Below are 26973 nucleotides of genomic sequence, written 5' to 3' on the forward strand. Positions count from 1 at the left end.
ACTTTGAGTTACTAATTTCAGTTGTTTCTGATTCTTCCTTCTTTAATTTGTCCTACTGATATAGTTTCTTATCATTTTTGTGAGTATCAGAAATGTTTTAATGTTTACTGCTTTATAGTATTATTTGAAGTACTATTTTCTGCTTCATTCCTAACTTCTAACTTTTCCTCTCAAGATTCTAGACTAATGGTTCCTTCAAATAAATTTTGTTACTATTTCCATCTCAATAAATCCTCTCCTTGATCACTGGGTTGGCATAGGAATTGATTTAGGTAATATCATTTGGCAGGGCACAATCTTCATCAATAAATATCCCTTCAATTATTTTTCTCATTCAAGGTATCTTTTCTGATAATATCTATAAATTGAATTTGCTTTGGTGGATGGATTTACTGATATTTAATGTGTTTGTTAGTTATTCGAAATGGCATTGGTCTATTATTTCCCTCAGATTTTGCTGTTGATACACAAAAAGCCCACTTTGTGGGTGTTTTTCTTTTGTCTTTTTTTTCCTTGGGTCTTTTATTAAAGTTATTGTTTCAGTTTCTTTGCTTATTCTCTTGGGTTTTCTAAGTAAACCATAATGTAATTAACTAATTTAATCATTCAGTTCAATCAGTGTCTCTCTTCTATCCCAATTTTTATATTTTTAAAATTTCTTTTTCTTGTCTTATTTCATCAGCAATTCCAGAAATGTACCAAATAATAATTTGAGGGATATCATCCTTAAGGGTTTTACTACTGTATTTAGGGAGAAAACTGCTGGTATTTCCACATTTCATTTAGATATATCCTTTTTATCCTATTAAAAATATCCTTTTATCCTTATTCTTTGTAAGATTTTTAGTAAGAATAACTATCATCTATGCTTGATCAAAGGTTTTTTTTCTTTACTGATATATATATATATATAAAATCATGTAGTTTGATGTATTTTTCCTTTAATATGATCAGTTTCAGTATATTAATTGTTTTAATGCCTTGTCCAAGATGCTATTCCCTCATATGATAATTTTGAGAAAACCCTAAATTATCTATTATATAATCCTATAACGATAGCGTTGGTAGCAGCCATAGCAACTGTCAAGTTTAATCCTATCCTCTTTAAAAACTCACATTTCTGTGGCACTTGGGGTTTCTGAAGTGTTTTTACACATATTACTTCATTTGACCATAACAATACCAATAAGGTAGAAGTTATACTATTCCCATTTTATCCATGAGAAAACTGGGACTCAGAGATATTAAGTAACTTCACTATGATCATGGTGATAGAGCTACTAGGCATCTAAGATAGAATTCAATCTAGGTCTTTTTGATTCCCAATCCAGGACTTCTCCTACGATTTTATACTATCTTTCATTTTTATATGAAAATCAAGGCTCGAAAATATTTAGTGACCAGAAGGATAAATTGTAAAATCCAGGGAGAAAGGTTCACTATGACACTTTAAAATATTTATTTTTGTTTTAATTGAAATCAAAGCATTATATAAAAAGAGATAAAGTTCTGAAAGTTAAACTATGAAGTTCATAATAAGGAAGAAAGTGAAGGTCAAGATATCAACTGGGGCTTTCAAACTGCATTATATTATTGCCAATCTTGTGTCAACAGTTCTTGATGCAGGGCACCATTTTATACTATAGACCCTACTTAAAACATTCTTTTTTTTCTTTATATGATTAATGATAGAAGAATGCTCTTAACTTATTTCATTATTAATAGAAGTTTCTGTCATTGGTTTTCTCTACGTGATTTAAGTGCAGTAAGCCTGCTGTTCATATATGATGAATAATTTTAACTATACAACTATTTGCCATCCATTTGATAAGGTTCTCTCACCCAGTTTCCTCTTGTCTTTACTTCTTCCTCCATGAGTCCTATTTATCAAAAGCAATGAGAACAAGAGCTAATCCACAAATCTCTTCTGGTCTCTTGTTTCTCCATATCTTCCATAGGGAAGAGAATGGGAGTAAGGATGTGATAGAGTGAAGTGAAGGGGTGGAGCCAGGCCTTCTACCTTCCTCAGGTGTTCTCAGTCTTGAAGGATGTGGTAAAGATAAAGAACCTGTTATCATCCTCACTCGATTTTCCACAAGTTGACATTACTATTTGGGGGTTATATAGACAGAATATTTTCTCTACTAAAAAAGAACCAGATGAAGTAGTGTTTGTCCTTTGTCTGTGGTCTTCCTCTTCTTCTACCCCTTCAGTGTAGTGGAGAGGGCGGAGGGCAGGAGAAAGGGAATAAGAAAGGATGGAAAGAAGGAAGAAACAAAAAGGGAAAGGGGGAAGAGGAAGGCAAGGGCAGGGAAGGAAGAGAAGGAGATAGGAAGAATGGAGGAGAGGTCAGCAAGAAGGAGGCCTTTATAGATGGCTCTGAAGTCCCTTCCAACTCTGTGATTCTGTATGGAAAAGTTGGAGCGGTAGCTGGTCCGTTTTGGAGCCCAGACTCCCCTGTGTCTTTAAGGAGCCGTCTGATGCCTTGGTCAACACAATTTCAGCTACCTCTACCCCTACCTCCATCCCCAGCAAAGGCTTGAGAATCACACACACACACACACACACACACACACACACACACACAGACACACACGCCCGTTATGTGTGCAAACATCTACATGTACTACATGTGTGTGTGAGGGAGAGATGTCTGTATTTTAGTTCTTGTGAGTCCGAGGAGGAGGAGGCAGGGGAAAGCGTGAGCTAGCCCTGTTGCTGACGCTGTTCTGGCTCCCTCCCCAGCGGAACAACCCCAGGACGCCTCCCCCGGGAAATGACCGGGGAGGAGAAGATCATGCTTGGAATGGTCCGAACTGGTCCCCGGCACACCCCCGACGGGCGAGCTCTCACTCCCCAGCCCTCGGCGGCTGCCTACGACAGATGCCAATCAGCGGCTGACTCGGCTCAGGGCGGCGAGCTGAGGAAATCCGAGCGGGGCAAGGGAGCGGAAAACCTCTTCCCGTAGTCGGTGCGCCAAACTCCCTCCGAACGCCCATGTGTGACCTTGTGCCCGAGAACGCCGGCTCCTCCGCCAGCCCCTGAAGGCAGCGGAGCCCACCCCGACAACTTCCCGGGGGCTGAAAGCTGTTGACTGTTTCGCAAGGAATATTGTTTGCAAGACACAAGGTGTCTTGAGAGGGAGCAGCCTCGGGACGCATGCGCAAGTCCTTTCCGGAATTATTGCTGTGCCTTGGACTAAGTTGCATCCCTTGAATCTTCACAGAAAAGAGAATTCTTTCATCAGAGTTAGGGATGTGGACAGTTCCAAATCGGGAGTGCCTGGGGATTCTGTCTTTCCCTATGATGATAGCTATGGTCTGTTGTGCACAAAGGTGAGCCGCTTGTTCTCGGGGGTGTGTGTGTGTGTGTGTGTGTGTGTGTGTGTGTGTGTGTGTTTCTGGGGTTTGGGGGGGAAAAAAAAAGAACAAATGTCTGTGTGGATTGAAACATCTTGTGATGGGGGCTTAGGTGTGCGGATCTAGCTTTCTGTCAGATTGCAGTTTCGATGTTGATTCTAAAACCCATCCGTACTTCTTCCCTTCAGCGCTAATGAGCCCAGCAACATGTCATACGTGAAAGAGACAGTGGATAGATTGCTTAAAGGATATGACATTCGCTTGAGGCCGGACTTTGGAGGTAATTCTCTATATTTTTTCAACCTGTAACCCCAATGTATGGCTCGTGTTTTGCCAAAGGTAAACGTCAGTTAAAATGCAAATCATTTTCATGAGTGTGCACTATCTAGCGTGCTCTATCGTTACACACAGGAACATACCCGTATATCCTGCTACTCACAAGCTCAGGTAAATGAATCCGAGCAGCCGACACACTGAAACACACACACACACACACACACACAAACACACGACCTGCATGCTTAATGCCGCACACGTGTACCCCGAGCTATCTTTTTTTTTTTTTACACAGGAGTGGGGTAAGGGCGGAATCCTTAAAGATGTCAAAATGTCACCTACTAGAATCCAACCGACCCTTTCTTTCTTCCCCTTCCCCCTCCGCCCCGCACGTTGGCTTTTCTTCCCCTCTTCACACAACCCCCGACATGTGGGACAAGATGAACAATATAACAGAAACTCATTATCCCCTTTCAGGCCCTCCTGTTGATGTGGGGATGAGGATAGATGTCGCCAGCATAGATATGGTTTCGGAAGTCAACATGGTGAGTACACTTTGTGAATTTTCAAATCGGCGAGAATAATGTGCAGCTGGGAACGGGACCCGTTCTCGGTCCCTTCGCCGCATTTCAGGGGTTTCCCTGTGTTTTCTTTCAGACATAAAGGGAGACCTTCCTCCTCCCCACTTCCCATCCCCCATCTTGCTTTGTATTTTAGAGACAGTCTGCTGCGGTTTTCCAGATTAAAGGTGTTCTGTACTGTTTAGAGAAGGGCCGTGGATAGTTGCCCTGCTGGATCGTGCTTGGGCGGAGTCTAAGTGTAACTTTACCTCTGTTTCCATTCCCCTTTCCATAAAGACGGGCGCCATCTGCAGCCTATTGGGGGTCCCCTGCCTTTTAAGTACCTTGGACAGAGGTCTACCTACAACTAACTCCCTTAATACTACAACCTTTACTCATACTATAGCCAATACAAGTGGCTGGAGCTATTTCTCTGATTCTAGAGGTTCTGGATCAGATTATTGTGAAGCTGCCCCCCCTTTTTTTAATCCCCATACCTTCCTTCTCACCCCATGGTCTCTAAAACAGACACTAAATTCAACTGGGTATTTGAAAAACTGGCTTCCAGAGGTTTTTCGGTCTGAGAGTCTTGATGAACTTGAATGGTTTCCTAGTGATGGCAGATGGACAAGATATCACCACAAAATAGTCCTGGTTTAGGTTTAAACAGGAACGTGATGGGTATGGTCAATGTTTTCATTTACTTCTAAAGTCTGTGCATTCAGCAGAAAGCTGATGACTAAAGACAAGCTTGTTTTATTAGAACAGCATGTTCTCTTTATTTCGAGAAGGTCAGTTCTCCTTTGGTTTTCCTGGAGGTGTTAAAAATTGGATTGAAAACATTGTTTTTTTACTTTCACTGCTGCCTGTAGCCAGCAGCAGGCATAGGACTTTTCCATGGCTAGACTGCCTAACTGTTGCTTCTTGCAAGACAGAAAAAGCCTGTTGCTTTTCCAGGGACAAACCAATGAAAGCTTCGAATAGGCAAATTGCCATGTTTGAACTTGAGACAAATCTTTGTGCCAAATAGAGTACTTAGTTACAGCAAAAATAAACACAAACTGGAAGAGTTGAGTAACTACTTAGGGGATCTCTATATTATAAGCATGAAGGCAAAATTCCTTTTTCTTCATTGACATCTTCTTTAAGCTTATTAAAGCTTATTATTGTTGAGCATGTATATAATAAAAAGTGTTTCTTGAGGTGTTTTAATGTGATCTGTCACCATTAAACTGTTCATTATTATTATTGTTATTAGATAGTCCTTGTACCTAAATAAGAAATTTTAAATAATTTTTAAGTATTGACTTATATTTGATGTTTTGCTTATAAACAATCATATCTATTATTAATAGGCAGGTCATCACATGTTCATATCTGCTTTTTTCTGGGCAAGGCAATTTGAAAAAAAAAAAGTTGCATTAGTGTTTCTGTATTTTATATTGGGCAATGAAAAAAGATTGAATAACATACAGATTCGGTCTACCTACTGCTAATAAACTGGGCTATTTGGCTTAAAGGAAATTAGATATTTAGCTTCATGTAAATAATACAATAGTTCATGGACATTTTAAAAACGTTTAAATCCCTGATTTTTTCATCATATAAATAATTTCAACTATAAAATATATATAAAGTTAAAGTGGGGAGAAATCTCATTTGGCCCTTCCATTATGGCAAGCAAAAATATACTATCTTCTACAGGTTTTTGTAAGTAAATTGATGGCTGTCTCCACCATCTCATACACACATTCACAGAGGCACAGCCCTATTTCAGTGTTTTTTATTTTCATGATCAGTTTTTCATCACAACTTCAGTGGCAAAGTAGTCAAATTAGTTCTTTGAATTTTTAAAAAATAATTCAGTAAAAAAGTTACATTCATTTGAGTGTAAATATCATTATAAATAGATTGTTTATTCAGGACACAGACATTTTGGAGAAAGGAAATGAAAATTTCAGCTAATATAAAAACTTTATTTCATCTGTATCATTTCTTATGAGTGACTTACTAGAAAAAGCACTGCAATGGTAATGCTGGGTTCTACTTTTGATTTTGTTGATGTGAACTTGAGCAAGTTGTTTCTTTGTGGGTGTTTTGAGTAGGTTGGACCTCATGATCCCAAAAGTTTAGTTCTATATGAAGTTGAGTAAGAATCAAAAGATTGATTTGAGTTTCACCTCTTGCTTCATCCTTTTCTTCCTATAAGATTGACTTGCTAATTAAGAGCATATGTGTTGCTTGAGGTCAAAGGGAGCAAGGTGAAGTTTCAGAATCAAAAGTTCTAGATAAACATGATTTGAGTATTCACTACTAGATTTGTTACTGGCTAACTGAGAGTTACTTACAAAATACTTTGCCTTACATAAAATGTTCCTTATCACCCTATCTTAGAGTCACTGTCTTCCTTCAAAACTCAGGTTAAGGGCAGTAACTTGCTATGTAATATGTATATATTTTATATGTGTATGTACATACACATATATATGCACATATATATGTGTACGTGCACATGTGCATGCAGGCTGAAGTATCAATGTCACAATGAGTAGAAAACTGGACTTGGAGTCAGAAATACCTTGAGTTCTTTCTCTGATATACCTTGGCTGAATAATCTTGGACAATTAATTGAATCTCTACTCAGTGATTGAGACACCTTTCTAAGACTATACATAGCAGAGAAGACCCAGTCTATTTTAGTAAAGGAAGTTCTTCATCTGGGAGTTTCATAGATCAATGAAATCATAGGTCCAGTCTTTCTCCCTATATAGTTATTTCTCAATATACTTATTGTTCTCTCAATAGAAAGCAAAATGTTTGAAGACAGAGACTGCTTTATTTCTGCCTGGAACATAATACACACTAAGTAAATAGACATTGAATGAATGAATGTACAATAGCAATTTTTTCCTTTCTATTGTAATCACATTCAACACCACACAGTATTTGTGGTAGCTAAAAAACATGAATTTTTTTACTTAGATTGGAAAAGTTCTATAAAACAACCAAAAACTAAATTCAAAATCAGAAAGAAAACAATGTCATTTAACTTAAAAAGGATATATTTCCTTTAAATAATTTATGAATTTGAGTATTTCCTATTTCTCTTTAGTGGGAATTTTCCATGTAAAATGGTATGATGATCACTATTTCATATAATATGCTAGAAAAATAGATTGTTTTCGTTTTGGTTACTTTCCTTTGATGCTATTGATGAAATATCATTATTATATTTCAACTTAATATATTACCTTTGCTAAATTTGACCTTTCTATCAAGAGTATTTTCTGCTTTTTTCTTCATGAAAATGCTTCATTTCTTCAAATTAAAAAAAAACCATTTAGATGTAGTCAAGATTGTTTTTGATGAATAAGTGCAGAAATTTCCTGAAGGAAGGAGCTGATGACACTTGGAAATTGCATGATTAATTTTCAGTTGTCTATTTAATACAGCTTCCCCTAAATTCCATATTTCTACCACCTTCCTATAGCTTCCTATCCATTTCTCTGTATAACCTGACCCTGCCCTCAAAAAAGAGAAGGAAAGAAAGAAATAGAAGAAAAAATAGACAAAAGCAAATTATAGCTTCCTGAAGAGATTTTGAGGAAAATGCTTGAAGCCAAAAGAAGTGAAACACCAAAGCATTTCAACACCAAGAGATCCCAGAAAATCTGCTACTGTCCACTCCATAAGAGATAAAGATATGCACCGAGAAACCATAACGATCCGATTTATTCAAGGCCTAAATATGTCTCCAAATAAGTGAGGGCAAAGACCAAATAATTTTAAGTCTTGCTTTCCTATCCCTCTTCTGGCAGTAAGGTAATGGGATGGGAATACAAGGTAGCTATGTCGGTGTCACATTGTGGCAAGAATGCTGACACAGAAGTTAAATGACCTATGTTCAAATCTCAGTGGGGCCAATTAGATGAATGACCTTGGGCAAGGGAGTTCTTGACTTTTCTGCTTCCATGTCTATCTTGGTAAAATGTAGTAGATGACTTAAATGACCTCATGGTTTTCTTCCAGCTATAAATCTATGATATTTTGAATGAACCATTGGATTTTCTCAGACTATATTTGCTGCTTATCTCTTGTTCAATAATGAAATTAGATCTGGCCACTGCAGAAGAATGCAGATTGTATAAACTATGGTATTTAGTAATAGTCAAGTTCATTTAAGACCTTCCAAATGAATGTACATGTGTTTTTTTTTAATCTATTTTATTGACAAGTGCTAGGATTATTTTAAGCTATCCTATCAGATTTCTAACTGGAATTCATTTAACCAGTATTTATTTAACTCCACTAAACTGGGTTTCTCTAGGTTTAAAGTAGGGGGTGGTGGTGTAAAATGAGTTATGTGGCGATATAATAACCCATATCAAAACAAAACCCCATTTCTATTTTGTTCATTTACTTTTGCTAATTCAGTAGATTGGATTTCTGTTTAGAGATATTATCCAAGAAGTTTCTAGTTAAATGAGTTTCCAGTACCAGTTACCTTTAGGCATCTTTAATTTGGCTGCCCCAAATGACAACTCAAAATACTATTGTTCCTATCCCTTTAAAGCAGATTTTGTTTTTGTTTTTGTTTTTGTTTTTGCAGCAAAGATGTGGCTGAAAAATAATAAATGAACGACAGTCTACTTCCTCCAAAATGGATTTTGGAGCAATATCTAAGATTTTAGTTTTGTTTTCTTTTAAGTTAATTAAACAGGTAACTAAACTCAACTGGGAGAAATTAATATACTAACTGTTCATAAACAGTAGGACCTAGATTAAGAAATTTGGCTTAACAAACTAACCAATAATTCTCCTAATTGTGTCAACACTTTGGAAGTACTCAACTTTAAATGAAGTCTTTGAATCTTAACAAGTGAATAGTTCTAACAATTTATCCTGCTGCTTTACCAAACACCAGTGACTTTTCTTTCTTGAAACAGAGAATACTACACACCTTTTTTTCTCAATTGGGAAGCTAGCAATAGCCTTATAAAGTGAATGCCTTAGCCACACTATTGCTGCTGTCAATAAATATAACACTGAATCCTCTGAGGTTACAATAGAGTGTCCTTTGTGAACAGATGAAATGGACCAACAATATTTAAATACAAGAGAAATATTAACAACTATTATAGGTAGGTGTGTATTTCTTTCCAAATAACCATAGTGATTCTGGTTTCCCATGACCTATTCTGGTTCCCCATGACCACAGTGTACCTTTTGGAGTTTCATACTTCCTATAAAAACATCAATGGCTTTCTTTTTAGGGATTTACAGTAGAGTTTAACCTTTTTACTCCAGGGTTTAAAAAAAAAAAGCAAACAAGTCTAATGTGTTAAATTTGATAGTTTCTATCATATTTAAGTTGTCAAAACAGCTCAATTACTGTTAGAGTAACTTATTTTTTAACACACTCTGAAATAGGAGTAATATCTTATATTTTCTCAACTTCTAAAGACCCCAGAGGAATTATAAAATCTGGCCTTGAATCATTCCACTTGGCAGTCTCAGTGTGAAGAGGAGAAAAATTAGGTGTTTTTTTTTTGCCTTAGTTACCTTACCACTCCATCCTTCTGACTCTATATGTTTTATTAAGTGTTTGCTATATGGCAGTGACCCAACCACCCTTGCAAACTACTACTATAGTGGTTGCAAATTACTAGATTAGTATTCTCATACCATACCATACTGTTTTCTCTATCTATGGTAGACAGACCATGTTTAAAGCAATACTTCAGCCCTGAAATACCGGAAGTACTCACGAATTTCAGATTGTCAGATTGATGAAAATCCCCTTTCCCATCCAACCCCCACATTAACAAAAAAAAAAGAAGCTTTAAAGAAAGAATTGCTGAGCTATTTGTTTTTATCATGACATTAATTTGCTGGTATGATTTTATGAAGTGTTTTTGAGTAGGGTTGTCAGCAAAGTCACCCACATTTATTCCCCCAGCTCATCTGTGTGCTGGACTATTAATCTCATTTATTTCTTTAGACCTGTCTTCTAGGGTGTGGCTTTGCTTTCTAGATTAACTCCTGCCTTCTAGAAACTGGAAAACAATGGAGAGAAGCAAAGTCATTGTGTTTGACATCAGCCTGTATTCTTATATCCCAATCAGAATGTTGACTTATGGAAGAGTAGGAGATGGGGAGTGGAAAGGGACAGAGAAGTAGGGAAAATGGATAAGAAAATGAGAGAGAGAGAAGACAGATGGAGAGAAGAGAGAGAAAAGGAGAGAGGAAGAGACAGAGAAAGAGAGAGAGATCAGGAGAAAGGAGAAAGGGAGAGAGGGAAAGAAGGAAAGACAGACAGACAGACACACACACACACACACAGAGAGAGAGAGAGAGAGAGAGAGAGAGAGAGAGAGAGAGAGAGAGAGAGAAAGAGAGAGAGAGATCAGTCCAGAATAGGTTCCCTCTCTTATGTCCTGAGAAGTAAAAGTAAATAAATGCTTTTCATTTCCGCTGTGAGCCACAGACAGACAACTGATCTGTCAGCAAATATTGAGTGAAGTTGTAAATCTCACTTCCTAAGTACATTTTTATAGCAGCACCTCACTTCATTTCAGCAAGAATACATAGAGATTAGTAACAGAATGGCTAAACAGGTTTATCATACTTAAAAGACAAAGTAATCAGAGAGACAGAGAGAGACACTGAGAAAGACAGAAAGACAGAGAGAAAGTTTTGGAAAACAGGTGAATGTACTTATTCTAGAGAGAGATGGTGGAAAAGGGAAGGGGGTTGGGGAGGGAGAAATCACTGTCATATGGATATCAAATCCAGAGTGCTGCTGCAGTAGCCCAGTATCTGTTGCAATACACTTAGCGCACATTCTGTTCAGATGGCTCCAGATCTGGAATCCAGTGCTGAATATTTCATAGCTGGCACTGCATCCCCTGCGGCCTCGAGCTCTACAAGTTCCAGCTCTGCCGTTTGCTGGGGTTGTTTCCACCCTGCTATTGATTCTGAGCACTGCTTCTCTCCAGACACGTTCCCTCTTTAAGCTTTCACAGTATTCAGAATGCTTTAGTCTGGTATGGCATTTCTGTGAATCAAATCAAACCTCCCAGTTCCTAGTATATGGCAAAACTCCTTGAGGTGCAGGAAGGGACAAAAATGCCTAAAAACCACCAGATAGTCATGTCCTACATCTGGATCTCTTTGGCCCAGGCAGTGATTGGCTAATAAATTTCACAAATAATTTTAAAGGGGCCTACTGTGTGGAGAGAATACAGTAGCAGAGATGTATAGTTTACATAAGCCACAATTCCACAGTTCTTACATTGAAAGAGCTCAAAATCTATAGCCAACTGGAGATAGTCCCATATTTCCTTGGTATGTGAAGATGTATATGTGAGGGTGTATTCAATCAAACAACGGTATTGCAATTACCCCTCGAGATGTGAGAATGCTTGTTTTACTTTGCAGAAATCTTGTCATTGACAATGCCAGGAACTTATTCCCAGAAATTTTTCTCAACATTTTAGGTTTCTTCTCTATTCCACTGGGAGTTATTTCTAGGATCTAAGAATTAAATATTGTCTATAAAGAAAGCAAATGGACTTAACCATTTGTTGACACAGCAGCTATTAACATTCGGGGAAAAGGTTAATGTACGCTTATATGAGACTTTAAAATAATTTTATTTGGGGGACATGAAGGCGGGAAATAGACCCAAGCAAAATTGTGATATAAAGTGTCCATTCAACAATTCCATTCAACGGTTCCTTTCAACAAGTATTTGTTAAGCATTTTGAACTCCGCAAGACATTGTGTTGGAAAAGACAAAACAAAACAGAACAAAAAAAAAGAAATAGTCTCTCTGTTCTAAAGGAGGTTATACTTTAATTGGGTGATACAATACTTCCAAAACTTCAATGAATCTATGATCTCATTGGCATGGATATTCCCTTCAATGATACAGCTCACAATTGACCCAAGTCTGCCCATCTTGTGTGCTTTTAACTGTGTCTTCACAAAAGTCTCATATAAAGGATCCACTCAATTATACTCCAGATAGGATTTGTTGGTATTTTCTCTGTGTCTACTAATGGAACTAGTGGGTGAGTTCCATCAGTTAGTTGTCCCTCAATCTTGCTAAGCATGTAGTCCATTTTCTTTTCTACCTCCAGTCGCATATTTTTCTAACCCTATCCTTTGCACTGTTTCTCCAACACAGTTCATCATTTGTAATGGATTTTAATTGAACTTGCTTATATCTTAGACATATAAAAACATTCTAGATAATTTGAGAAGAGAAAGGACACAAAGGTAGACAATTTGTGGCTCCAGGCTACCGTTTATTTTCCCTACCTCTGTGGTAGCTATTCCTTCTTTCTTGCTTTTATATGGCAGTTCTTTTACCTTATGAAAATTGCTTTCAGAAAAAGGATTTCATATCATTGGTTCTCTATGGGAACGAAGAATAATAACTATAACAACACTAGCAATGTATGACTTAATATGAAGTGAAGTGATTGGCTATCTTTCATTTTTTTTAAACTTTAAGCCTTATTTCTTTTTTTAACTGTTTATTTTAAACATTCCTTTAAAAAAATGAATTCCAAATTTGTCCCTCTTGCCTTTCTTCCATTCATTGAGAAGGGAAAAGTGTATATAATGTCAATTATACACATGAAGCCATATATAACATATTCCATATGGAAATAAAATAAAAAGCAAGAAACATAAAGTGAAAAAAAAAATTGATTCAATCTGTACTCCAGGTTCATCAGTGTTCTCTCTGAAGGTGGATAACATTTCTCACTATGGTCTTTCCAATTGTTTAAGCCTTATTTCTAATAATGAAATGAAAAGATTTCCAAAGAATCCTAAACTTCCTGACTTGCAAGATAAATTAAACCAAATAGGTAATGAGTTCTAACCATTTCAGTAATGATAGTGCAAGAGGGAAGGTGGGGTCAAGTGGACGATGGAGTTAATTCCATTAATACTAACATAACTCCATACATGATGACATATTTGTGAACCCCTTGAGAATATATATATGAGTTATTTGTTTTGCTGTGGTCTTTTTAAAGCATGGATCTGATGTCCTGTTATTCCCACTCAACCAACTCCAATGACTTTCTGTTATCTCCAGAATCAAACATTCTGGCTATTAAACTTTTATAAACTGGTCCTTCCCCACCTCGCCTGTCTTCTTCTACTTTCTGCCCTTCCTTATAGTCTAGGGTGAAATCACCCTGGCTTTCTTGCTATTCCTACACAAGATATTGCCCATATTTTCTATGCCAAGAATGTTTTCTCTTTGCATCTCCTGGTTTCCATGGCTTCTTTCTAGTCTCAACTCCAATCTTCTTCCAGAGATCTTTCTTCATCTCCCCACCCTGTCCATGACAGTGTCTTCCCCTCTGAGATTGTACAAGAGTGAATGGGAAAGACATAGTTGTTTGCATATCATCTCTTCCATGAGACTTGAGCAACTTGAAGGCAGAGATTGTCTTTGCATTTCTTTGCATTGCCGGCACTATGTACTTATTAATTAATCAAACATAACTGGCTTGACTTGACTATTGTAGTTGTAGTTTTTTAAGTTGCTTAGGTAGGAAAACTAGAAATGGCAAATACACACTTGCATAGCATCTGTTCCTTCCTCACAGTCCTAGGAAGTGACTCAGAGTCCCTTTGGAACACTAGGCTCCCATGTGAAGTCACATGAAAGCACTGGGAGTTCTTGTAGAAAATGTATTTGTTGAGAAAATCAAACTGGGTGTAACAGAACTGGCAAGGGAGAGCAACAGCCTGCCCTGGGAAATGAGGCATACCTGCAAGAAGATTAAAAAGTGACTCCCAAGAGCTTTTCAAAAGAATTGAGATATTTGAATGGTATACATGAGATTGATGTAAAATAGTTATTTCCATAAAGCCAGGCTCTCTATTTGATATTCTCCTTATGCTAGGAAATTTCCTTTAAGCAAAATGTAATTCAAAGCACAGGAAAGAGAGCCCTATTTGTACAATCCCAACTGTATGTAATATCCCGTTATTGGTTGGGGGAGAAGGCGATTATGTCCCAGATACCATGCTAAGCAGTTCACAGATATCTCTTTGATCCTTACAAAAATCCTGTGAGCAGACAGAGCATCAGTGACTTGCCCATAGTAACAGTGAGTTACACAGTAAGTTGTGAAGACCACGTCAGCACCCTGGATACCTTAGAATCAGCTGGAGTCAGGATAAGCAAAAGTCCTTGGTCTTTATTCTTGGTCTTTAGGGGTAGAAGTGAAGGGAATGGACACAGGAATCTCTACACTTCTCCTCTTTGTCTCCCGCCCAAAAGTGACTCTGGCTAGTCTTACTCCACCCCCTAGTCCCTCCTACAATTCTCTGTATACACCAATAATGGAGCCAGCACAGGATAGTGGGAAAGGCCATTTTCCAAGCATATACTGATATAATATTGTCCAATAGGTAATTAGCCTTGAGTGACCGGTTGTCCAGGTGTACCTACTCAAGAGTTTCAGCCCTTTACAGTAAGTGTCTGAAGCTGAATATGAACTCGTGTCCTCTCAGAGCCTTCCTGTCCAATTCTCTACCTAGTGTAAAGAGTAGGCAGCTGAGTAATTTGATCAAAAGCTTTGAATAAGAGGATCATTGACACTGACATTTTATATACTTCTTTTTCATCTCTATTCTTGAAGAAGAGGGGCAATACATTCTATTTCATTAAACAAATATTTTAAGTACCTGCTCTGTGTCAAGCACAGTGTTAATTTATATCAGAGAAAAAAGATAAAAAGAGTATGGTGAGTCATTCCATCTCTGTGGGCCTCAGTTTCCATCTCTGTAAAATTAAAACACCAGCTTAACTTATTTTTTTATCTCAGATTCATTTGGCAGTCTCATGTGGCCTATGTATTTTTTCTTAGAATAAGATTTTTAAATAATTGAAGTAACTTGCAATTAAAGGTAAGTGAAAATAAAGATTTACCCTTTTTTGCCATCCAATTCCATAGAACTCTTGAAGCTGAAGTTCTATGAATTCAAGATTAGGAGCCTTTGATCTATTCAGCATTGTATCCATGGTGCCATGAAAAATTTCTACCTTCAAGGAGTTTACATTCCACTAAGGAGGAACATTATGAATAAAGATAAGTAATTATATAACATTTGCAAAATAAATACAAATCAACTTCAAGAGAGATGAAAGAGCATAAACAAATAAAGGAATCAGGGAATAATTTTCCATTAGGAAATGACACCAGAGCTGAGATTGGAAAAGAAAGAGGTCTTCCAAGAGGACAAGTTGTAGAGGAAGTGTATTCCAAGCATGGGGGTTGACTTGAGTAAAAGCATGGAAATGGGAGAAGGAATGGCATGAGGAAGGGAGAGAGGAAAGAAGGAAGGAAGAGAGAGAGAAAGGAAGGAAGGGAGGAAGGAAGAGAGGGAGGAAGGAGGGAAGGAAGAAAAGAGGGGGACAAATAAAGAGTTCTGTTTGAGATATGGTGACTTTCTAGTGTCTTTGATACTTCCTCATGGAGATATCTAATAGAAAATTAGACATATGAAGTTGGTCATTGGAGAAAGGGATATAAGGTCTAGATATGTAGATTTCAGAATCATCTAAATCAAAGCTTCTTAAACTGTAAGTTGTAACCCCATATGGGGTCATGTTTGAATATGGGAGTTGTGAATCATTTATTATCAGTAAATGTTGAGTTGATATAGCTGTTTTATATATCCATGTACCTGGAGCTGAGTAAAAATTTCTCAGGCAAAAAAGAGTCATGAGTGGAAAATTTTAAGAAGTTCTGATCTACAGGGTCATAGTTGAATCTTGAGAATTGATGAGATCACTGAACAAGAGTAGAAAGAGGAGTTAGCCCTAAACAATACTGATTTATATCCGTATGTGAATGGTTGGGATCATACAAGGATTAACGAAAAAGACCAATTAGGAAAAGTTAGGAGGAGAACCAGGAGAGAGCAGTATCTTGAAAACCCAGTGAAGACAACATATCTGGGAGAAGAATGTGGTCCAGTGTCAAAAACTGAGTAAAGATCAAGAAGCATAAGGATGGAGAAAAGGCCCTTTGAGGTTCCACATGAAAGACTTAAATTACTGAATGAATTTAGATTATGGAAGATAGAATCTCAACAAGTGAGTTTTCAGGATGCCTAGAATTGTAGATTTTTACGAATAGGAAAGAATCTAGGAAAAAAGAAAAAATAGTTTAAATATAAGCTTTCCTGGAATAAGGATGTAGTGGATTAGGGTAGCACCCAAGGTTCAATCCCTAGTGTACTAAAGCCTTATGAATAAATTTTTCATTTTTTTAGTTTTTTGAACTAAGAGAACATATTCTCCATTAGTCAAGGAAAAAGGCCTAGCAGTTTCCATAGGGAACAATCAACAACAGTTATTTAAAGAGGATAGATAAACTTTATATGTGTCTAATATGTATCAGAAACTTCCCTTTCATTTTTCCCAGTATCTTTTTCCCTTTTCCCTCTACACTGGCCTATCTAACCTTTTCAAAAATCTAGCTCAAAATCCTTTTTGTTGTGGCAAGGAACAGGAAACTGAGTGGATGCCCATCAGTTGGGGAATGGCTGGATAAGTTTATGATATGTGAATGTTATGGAATATTATTGTTCTGTAAGAAATGACCAGCAGGATGATTTCAGAGAGGCCTGGAGAGACTGACATGAACTGATGTTGAGTGAAATGAGCAGAACTAGGAGATCATTGTACACAGTACAGCAAGATAGTGTGACGATCAATTCTGACGGATGTGGCTCTTTTCAACAGTGAGATGATTCAGACCAGTTCCGATAGACTTGTGGAGAGAGCCATCTGCATCCAGAGAGAGGATTATGGGGACTGAATGTGGATCACAATGTAGTATTTTCACCTTTTTGTTGTAGTTTGTTTGCTTTTTTGTTTTCTTTCTCTCTCTCTCTCTCTCTCTTTTTTTTTTTTTTTTTTTTTACTTTATGATCTGATTTTTCTTGTGCAGCATGATATTTATAGAAATATGTATGGAAGAAGTGAATATGTTTAACATATATTGGAGGAGGTGGGGGGAAGAGAGGGAAAAAAATTGCAACACAAGGTTTTGCAAGGGTGAATGTTGAAAACTATCTAAGCATATATTTTCAAAATAAAAAACTAAAAAAAAGAATCTAGCTCAAAACATTTCTTTGAAGACTAGTCATCACTATCATTGGTCAGAATTAGAGAGAGAGAGAGAGAGAGAGAGAGAGAGAGAGAGAGAGAGAGAGAGAGTGTGAGAGTGGATGAGACAGGCAAACAAAATCTGGGACAATGATAAAGAGTATAAATTTTTTTTCTCTCAATACACAGTTGATCATACACATATATAACATACACATCAAGATGTACCAATAAAATTCCTTGAAATTTGAATAAAAGCATTTGCAAAGTTCTATATAGCTCCTGGCCTACTAAATAATAAGGTTAGTAATATAACTCACAGAATTATTTAATAATAGTAATAATTTATCAACATGTTAAAATGTGTTAGTAAGAATATCTTTTAAAAATCTTAATTCATAAATTAGCAGTTTCTCCATCAGTTCTAACTCACACTTCCATCTGTAATTTTCCTTTGCTTTTATGGTGATCACGAATCATGAGCTGTTACCATAGGAACAGATTCATCATATAAAGTAGTCAGCCTAATAGACACAAAACCAATACATGACAAACATTAATATACAGAGTCTTGACTTTCCATTTATTTTGAAAAGTAAACATACTGCTCTTCAGTTTAACCTTTTTCACCTGTGTTCTATGGGATATCAGCTTTATTAAAAGTACTTAATAGCATATTTAACAGCTATTTGATGAAAAAGTAAATTATATTTTAAGAAATATATCTTCTTGCCTGTCTTTTGAAATTTTTAAATTTCAAAATCAATTTATTTTCTTCCCTTCCTCTTACCACAGTGGGAGAGGAGAGTAAAAATCTTAACAAATATGCATAGTAAAGCAAAACTAATTCTGATATTGATTGTATCTAAAAACATGTGTCATTTTTTTTATTATGAATCTAGCACCTCTCTGTCTGGAAGTGAATAGCACACACATCATCATCAGTTCTATGGGACACTACTTTTTGCATTGATCATAATTGTTAAATCCTTCAACGTGGTTACTTTTACAATGTTGTCTGCATTGTATAAATTTTGTCCAGATATTACATTGGTTAATTTAAGCCTTCCTGGACTGATTTCTGCTAAATCATCCCTTTTGTGGTTTTTTAAAAGCAAAACAATCATATTACACACACATATATATACATATATATATATAATATACATATACATGCAATGTTATGTATACTATATTATATAGGCAATAATTTGTTCATTTTCCTAATTGTTCGATATCAGCCACTTAATTTCTAGTTATTTGCCACTAAAAATAAAAAAAAGAATTGTTCAAAATATTTTTTGTACATGTGGATATGTTTCCTCTTTCTTTGATATCTTCGTAGTATTAAACCCAACAGTGATATAACTGGGTGGAAGGGAATGTAGTTTTTACTAATGTTAGGGCCATAGTTCCTAGTTGTTTACTAGAATGGCTGTATCAGTTCATACACCTTCACCAATAGTGCATGAATGTAGCTGTTTCCCACAGTTCCTCCAGCATTTGTCATTTTCACTTTTCATCAACTTTTCAGTTTCAAATATGGGTGTTAGGTAAAACCATAGAATTGATATAATTTACATTTTTCCAATTATTAGCAATTTGGAGTATTCTTTCATAAGATTACTGATAGCTTTGTTATCTTCCTTTAAAAGAAAATAATTGTTACTATCCTTTGACCACTTATCAATTGGTGACTAGATCTCACAATATTTTAAAAGTTTGCAGAAGGATGGTAACTCCTAAGCAAAATAAAATAGTAATCAGGAAATCAAAATAGAACTTGTTTAGTAGGTTACACTGTTCAGGTGAGCCTTGAAGGCAAGGATGGTAGGAGACTCGTGGCATTTTGTTCTATTAAATCAACTATATGTGATTGACAGAAAAAGGAATCATAGCATCAGGTATAGATAGCAAGCTTCAGAATCTGGAATATCCATGTTCAAGCTAAGTCTTTAATTAATATCTATATGACCTTCAGCAGGTCATATAACCTCTTAGTTCCCTGGGAAGTACTGTAAAACAATAACTTTAAGAATAAATTCCAACCTAGTGGTATTGGAGATTTCTTCAATGAAATTTTCTGAGAAATTTTCCCAGCTTTCTGAAAATTTCTGAGAATTCTGAGAATTTCTGCAGTTTCCAAAGGGGTCCAGTCCAACAAACTGACTCTTCCCTTCTCATACCCCCATCAAGAAAGCCTAAAATAATGCATGTAGTTTCTTGCCATAACTATTTCACAGAGACACAATAGTAAACCAATAGTTGTGGTAATTATTGATATTCATCTGGTCACCAATTTTTTTTGCCTTTTTTTTTTTTTATTTTGTTTTGGCTCCTATCTAGGTCAGAGGTTGCCCACACCACCCCAACCCCTGGCCCAAAGATTAGATATCCTCTCATCCTTTAAATATATTAAGAAGAGATCCTTCATTCCTCTCCAAATTTTTTCCCCTCCAGCACTATCTCTGTTTATTTGTTGTGGTCCATCTGTTCATCTCATATTCATTTTCTTTTGTGTCATTTCTACTTCCTCAATAAGCATATCCATGAATGGAACTTTAGAATTCAATACTATACTATACCATTTTTGATGAAGAAAGAGGTTTTTACTAAAAAAAAAAAACTTTACAGATGTCTTCTAATTTTTGTGACCTATTTATTATTATCCACCATCAAATGACATTCCTAAATACCCTTGTGATAACTGCTTTTTTGGGGGTCTCTCATCAAGTTTTTTTTAAGCTTGTTTTTCCTTCCACTGCTTCTTAAGAGTTTTATATGAAGAAGCTACTCATGATCTACTATCCTAATATGTAATCTTTTAGATGAGATTTTATATTCTAAATTTACATTGTCTTTCATTGACATTTCTGCACTAATCCGCTATGTAGAACTGAAGTTACTGCTTTGGTCTTTGGAATCCTCAATGACTGCCCTCTTCTCATTTTCTACCCATATATAAAACTCCTTCTGAAAATCTGAGTTCTTAAGATCAGATGGCCTTAACTCTGAGAGTATCTATTCCTTAGATTTATCTTTTCTTATTTGTTGTGGTCCATCCACTGTTGTGGATCATCCACTAAGGTGATTCTTTTGTTCATCTACATATAATGACTTACTTACATAAATTAAACATCTTTAAGAATGGTTTAATTTGTGTAAATGTCCATTCTATCCATTTTCCATTATTTTCATCAGCAATTGATTCAAATATATAAAGCAGGACTTGTTTCATCTGAGTACAATATCATATTTCTACTTTTATTATTCCCTTTATTATTATTATTTCTTATATTGTCATCTTTTAACAAATCACTATTCTAACATACATAGAAGATTTAAGAATAATTCCACATCAGTAATGAATAAGTTAAAATACCAAATTTATTTTTTATGATGTTCGTTAGTATTCAACATGTCTAACATCTCATGATCCTTGCTCCAGAAGCTTCCAGTTTCTATATATTCTACTATCCTGAGAGTTCTCTCATTTCTTACTCCTAAGCCATAATTTCAACATATATTTTATGTCATCCTCATCTATGCCTAATTTATAATCAGGTCATTGGGTATCAAAGAATAAATTCATATGATTTGAAATTTTTGTCAAGTTGACATAGCATTGTTCTGCCTCCTTGTTTGCCACAACAGATGTTAGTGCATAAGCTAGAAGCATTTTTATGGTGATAGTTTGCTTTTTTTTTAATATCATGAGAACCGTAATACAAGATAAACAAAAATTTCAGGAAATGACATCTTTATTGCCTCACCAACTCTACCAGTGTCTTTAGTTGTTTCTCACCTGCATTTCATGCATCCAAATCAGCTTCAGTATTATTGTGACTACTAGTTGTATTTAGAGGGAGAGATGAATTATCAAGATGGATACAATAGAGTTCCATGATGAATATAATGTACTTCCTTCATTAATATGTCTATTAGAAGAACCTGGTTTAGAATTTCACATTTAAGATAACAAAAGCAAAATTAAGGTTTATAAAATATTTATAACATTTATAAATTAAAACTGTAATTCTTAACATCCTCTACCCCTTTTTTCCTACTACTCTTCAATTTTCATTAATGAATATAAAGAAGCAAAACCAGACAGAAGCCATTGTATATTTTCCTTTGTTTCATGATTTGCCATAGCCAAAGAATTCATCAGCAAGTGGCCAGACTACCGGTAATGGGTCTTTCCATATTAGCTATGCTGGTTCTCATTATAAAGGAACAGTCTGTCACTGGGACTATATTTGAAGCATTTCCAGCATTGTGGAATCTTCTGCCAGAGCTTCTGCTCTACTGGCATATCTTTCAAGATATCAGGGTCACCTTTTCAAAATGCAGCATCAAAAAAGAACTTTGTGAAGGGGTTTATCATTTTTATATTGTAAAAATTGAAAAAACTGTCAAAGATCAAACATTAATGACAAAACCTGGATAATATGGGGGGGGGAACTAAAAGTTTCATTTCTACCATACTTACATTGTACACTTATTTCAAGATATCACCTTTGTCTGAAACTTGTGATATCACATTCAAACTGTGATTTATCACTGCCAGCGAAAAGAAAATAACTAAATCATATGATATAGAAGATTCTTCCCCCTGACCCATTTGGCACATCCCAGAGGAAACAATTGGAAGGCAAAGCCACTTTTCAAATTGACTGCTAAGATTAAGGCAGTGGGAGAAGGGAGAATAGCTGAGCCTAAAGGTCACTCAGTGAATGAAAAGAAAAATACTCTCAGAGTTAAGGCCATCTGGTCTTAAGAACTCAGATTTTCAGAAGGAGTTTTATATATGGGTAGAAAATGAGAAGAGGGCAGTCAATGAGGATTCCAAAGACCAAAGCAGTAACTTCAGTTCTAGGTAAGTTATGAAGCTATTCTGGACTGTGATAAATATGATTTTGTCAGACCACTCATGAATATATAAAAGTGGGAGTTCAATGCCATGCCTTTATTGAAATTCAGCTCTCTTGAATTTTTGGATTTTCATGTATTTTCAGAATGACAGATTTTCAGAGTTGTCGGGGAGATCAGTCCCTGTCCTGTCCAACCCCTAGCTAAAAAATAATCACTAGAATCATACACCCAAAGAGTAATCTTTGAAAACCATCATTTTAATGAAACATGAAACCTTCTGATGTAACTCTTTCCACTTTGAGATAAATTTGAATTTTAAGAAAATCACCCCCCATTGTTCAGCATGAAGTTTATAGTTGCTTCTTTATAACTTTTACCCAATGCTGGGTAAATTCTTCCTCCCAGAATCAGAGAGCACCAGTTTAATCCCTCTTTTTCTTGAAAGTCTTTGAAATGCATTAAGAAAACAATCCTGTTTTCCCTGCTTTCCTCTTAGGTGAAATATACTCAGTTCATTAAATAGATTTTCATATGGCATAGACTGGAAACCATCCAACCTTCTACTTTTTCTCATCTTGAGGTCCTTCTGAAAATTTAATGTTCCAATTAGAACTAAACAGTCCAAGGTGAGGGATGATCAAAGCAGAGTCTGGTGGGAATACTCCTAAAATCTATGCTTCAAATCAAGTTATTAGCCTTTGGGCTGCCATAACCTACTATTGACATGCTGAACTAACAATCTTTGAAAAACAAAAACAAATTCTTTTTAGTTAAATCTGTCGACCCATGTTTGTGTAAGCTGACTGAATCAATGTCCTAAGCTGGTATAAAGCACTCATTTGCAAGAATTTATATCACTGTATCTTGTATAGTTCCAAACAGAAGAAACTATTCAGGGGTCCTCAAACTTTTTAAATAGGGGGCCAGTTCACTGTCCCTCAGACTGTTGGAGGGCCGGACCCTAGTAAAAACAAAAACTTTGTTTTGTGGGCCTTTAAATAAAGAAACTTCATATCCCTGGGTGAGGGGGAAAAATGTTCTCAGCTGCTGCATCTGGCCCATGGGCCATAGTTTGAGGACCCCTGAATTTTAGGCAATTAAAATTCAAGAGATTTTTTGGTTTGATTTTGATTTGTGTCCGGGCAGACATTACTTCTATGTAAATAAGGCTTATTTGACCATATGACTTCAATAGTGCAGATAAGATCACCCTAACTTCACATATGTTCCCCATCCTGCATGAGATCTTATTCATTATAATTCATATTCTTCCATACAAGACATTGCTTTTTCTTGGCAATAAGTACTCTGGAAAGTAAAGTAAGTTTAACAGTTATTTAGTTAGTGCTCATGTGACTGAGGCTTTAGGAGAAAGTTCTCATAAAGAAAAGAAAGATATTTTAGATGCTGTATTAAAAAGATCCACTGCACATAACCTGCCCACCTACCCAGATTTTCTATACCAGCTGCTAGGGCTCTCTAACCTGTTTTCATTGTGTATGGGTTACACTTAAAAACCCCATGCCTGAAACCTACAGAACGCATTCATTTTTGTAGAAAAGCAATAATGTTTTTCTTTATTCTCTTTTTCCTCTAATATCTATACAGAGAATGCTAAGCAACCTTTATAATCCAGTTATATATGCATGTGTGTATGTGTATATATATACATATATATGCAATACACAAATATTATATATCTTATGTGTATATATATGTGCATAAACACATACACATTTGTGTAGATATAAGGATACATAAGAATATAGATAAATATTTCAATATATTTTCTTTCCCTTGTCATTCTATATATGCCATTTTAATCATTAAAAAACCTTATTCCAAGAAAGTGTACATTACCTTCATGAAACTGCCAAAGACTTACAGACTACTATAACAGAAAAAAAGTTTAAGTTTCTCAAGTCAGCTGGAAATGTGAAGAAGCAGACAGACAATGATCAACCATTTCCATTCAAGTGAGGTTATTTGCTAGTCCCCATTCTTGGTGCTCAGCTCCATCCTCTGATGACATTCTTCATTCCAGACTCCTAGTGCTCTGAAGGTCAAGAGAAATTCTACCCCTGACTCCCATTTTAAAGGATGTCAGGTTTGAGTCAAAGAGACTGGAAGCTATCTACGCAAGCCAACAAAGGAATCGCTATTTTCCTGGTTGTACCCAAGTGGAGAGGGCACTGGGACTGAATTCAAATGTGACCCAGTTTGCCTTCATCCACTGGAGAAGGAAATGGCCAACCACTCTAGGATCTTTGCCAAGGAAACCCTCTGGACAGTTTTGGTGTCCAATGGTCCATAAAGTCCTGAAGAGCGGGATACAATGAACTTATTTGGATGAGGAAGCAAACATTCTGTCTCCCATTCTCACCAGTTTGATAATAACTTGGTATCAGTTGATAAGCTATTGCCAAAGACAGCTGAGTTGGCAGACAAATTCTGAACAAAGAAGAATAGAAAACAAAGCTGGCAAGTATAGTATATCTAAAATGCTACTTTCTATTTCTATTGAGATCCTCAAGACAGAAAAAAATTCCTATTCAGAGTACTTTGTCTTTATGCAATGACATTATCATATATATATATATATATATATATATATATATATATATATATATAAATTCCATTAATGTCATCCAGAAATTTCCCTAACAGATATACATAACATATCTACAAGTAGATATATTTATATACACATGATAAATGCCATTGCACAAAGACAAAGTACTATGAATAGGATTTGCTTCTGTCAGGGGAGACCTGAGTAGAAATCATGGAGAAAGAAAAAATTCTTCCATGAAATTGTAACCTTTTTGCAGATAGGAGTCAAGTCTTATTCAATCTTTTCTTTCTCCACAGGGCAAAACAGGGTTGCAAATATGGAAGGCACACACTAATGTTTATTGAATTAGTTTGAATTGAATATAATGTAATTTGGGCTGGGGAGAGGAACCAATTACTTAAAGAAATACTCGGTAACACTGACAATACTTGGTAATAATAATATCCTTTTTTTCTAAATTTCATGGAAATGATCTTTGCTAGCACACAGTGCAAATAAGACTTCACTAAGAAAGATAAATTATTTTATAGCATCTTTTTCAAGTATTGCTCTTGTCCTGTATACATATATGCTCATAATATACATTATCAGTACCACCATATACTTTTCCATTGTCCAATTTTCATTCATTAGAGATGATGTTGTTTTACAACCATATAATATTATCAGGAGAATATTAAAATATTAATAATTTTATTAAATATTAAATCAATTAATATTAAAATGGGATTTTGCTTTAGAGAATCTTTTGAGATCATCAAAAACACAGTGAAGTTCCCCCCCCCAAGAAAACTAAAAAAAAATACAATGGAGTTTTATATTCATTGTATTTTTCATTCAATTGTGTAAGCATAATGATGTGGTCAGTTGCAGAAACTCATTCTGCAAAATCTGTTTATGTCATTCTCATATAATAATTAAAGATTCCTTCTACCAAATATGAACAATACTTAGCTCTTATAGGAAAAATGAAAGTAGATTTTGGGTTAGTGATGATTGATTTCCATTTAATTTTTAAATAATTTAGAAAATTTTAATTTTAATTCTAGATAGGGTTAGTTATTTGTTCCTAATCATTTGGTATCTTCTCTTTTCATACATCTAGATATCTGATCCCTCAATCTCATCTGATTCAAAAAAGTGTCACTTGTACCATGGACTTCCATCTTTATTTTATTTGGTCCAGATATTCTTTCTATTTAGTGTCATTTTCAACTCCTTATAAAGAACATCAGGAAATGATATGTTAGAATCCAGATATGATGGTTCTATTGTCATAGATGGTTTAAAAATTTTAATATCAATAAGATATATTACTTCAACAACAATACTACATGATGATCAATTCTGATGGACCTGCCCATCTCCAGCAATGAAATGAACCAAATCAGTTCCAATGGAGCAGTAATGAATTGAACCAGCTACACCCAGCAAAAGAACTCTGGGAGATGACGAAGAACCATTACATAGAATTCCCAGTCCTTATATTTTTGTCCGTATGCATTTTTGATTTCCTTCACAGGCTAATTGTACACTATTTCAGAGTCTGATTCTTTTTGTACAGCAAAATAACTGTTTGGACATGTATACTTATTTTGTATTTAATTTATACTTTAACATATTTAACATATATTGGTCAACCTGCCATCTAGGGGAGGGGGTGGGGGAAAGGAGGGGAAAAATTGGAACAAAAGGTTTGGCAATTGTCAATGCTGCACCATTACCCATGCTATAACTTGTAAATAAAAAGCTATAAAAATTTTTAAAAAAGAAAAAAATATATAAATGTTCCATTTGTTGTTGCTATGGTTGTTCAAGCTGTATCTTAAGATGCTGTTAGGATGACTTATTTTGTTGTTATTGTTCAGTCTTTTTGGGGTGTCCAACTCTGTGATTCCATGTACCTGTGGACCATAGCATATCAGGGCCTTCTCTACTCCACTATCTCTTGAAGTCTGTCCAAGTTCATATTCATTACTTCCAGAAAACTATAGCTATGAGATATCTGAGGTTGGATATGCACCTAGATATTCTTCATTTCAAGTCCAGTGCTCTGTTCAGTCTACCCTATTCCTCCATGTAAACTTTTTATATGAAATAGTTGTTGTTGAGCTCTTATAGATGCTTTACATTAGCATTTAATTTACATTGATTGAATTTTTCCAAGGAAAGCTG

General features: G+C 35.7%; 1 protein-coding gene across 1 annotated transcript in view; it reads left to right on the top strand.

Moving 5' to 3' along the window:
* The first annotated feature begins 2637 nt into the window (after window positions 1-2637).
* The window catches only part of GABRB1 (gamma-aminobutyric acid type A receptor subunit beta1), a 405352-nt gene continuing 381016 nt past the window's right edge, over window positions 2638-26973 (top strand). Inside the window, exons 1-3 of the mRNA XM_003773278.3 lie at window positions 2638-3335; window positions 3548-3639; window positions 4113-4180. Of these exons, the coding sequence (XP_003773326.1) occupies window positions 3256-3335; window positions 3548-3639; window positions 4113-4180 (240 nt within the window). The 5' untranslated portion in view covers window positions 2638-3255. The remainder of the gene's footprint in view (window positions 3336-3547; window positions 3640-4112; window positions 4181-26973) is intronic.

The sequence above is a fragment of the Sarcophilus harrisii genome, chromosome 6, assembly GCF_902635505.1.
Source record: "Sarcophilus harrisii chromosome 6, mSarHar1.11, whole genome shotgun sequence".
In the NCBI taxonomy this organism is placed as follows: Eukaryota; Metazoa; Chordata; class Mammalia; order Dasyuromorphia; family Dasyuridae; genus Sarcophilus; species Sarcophilus harrisii.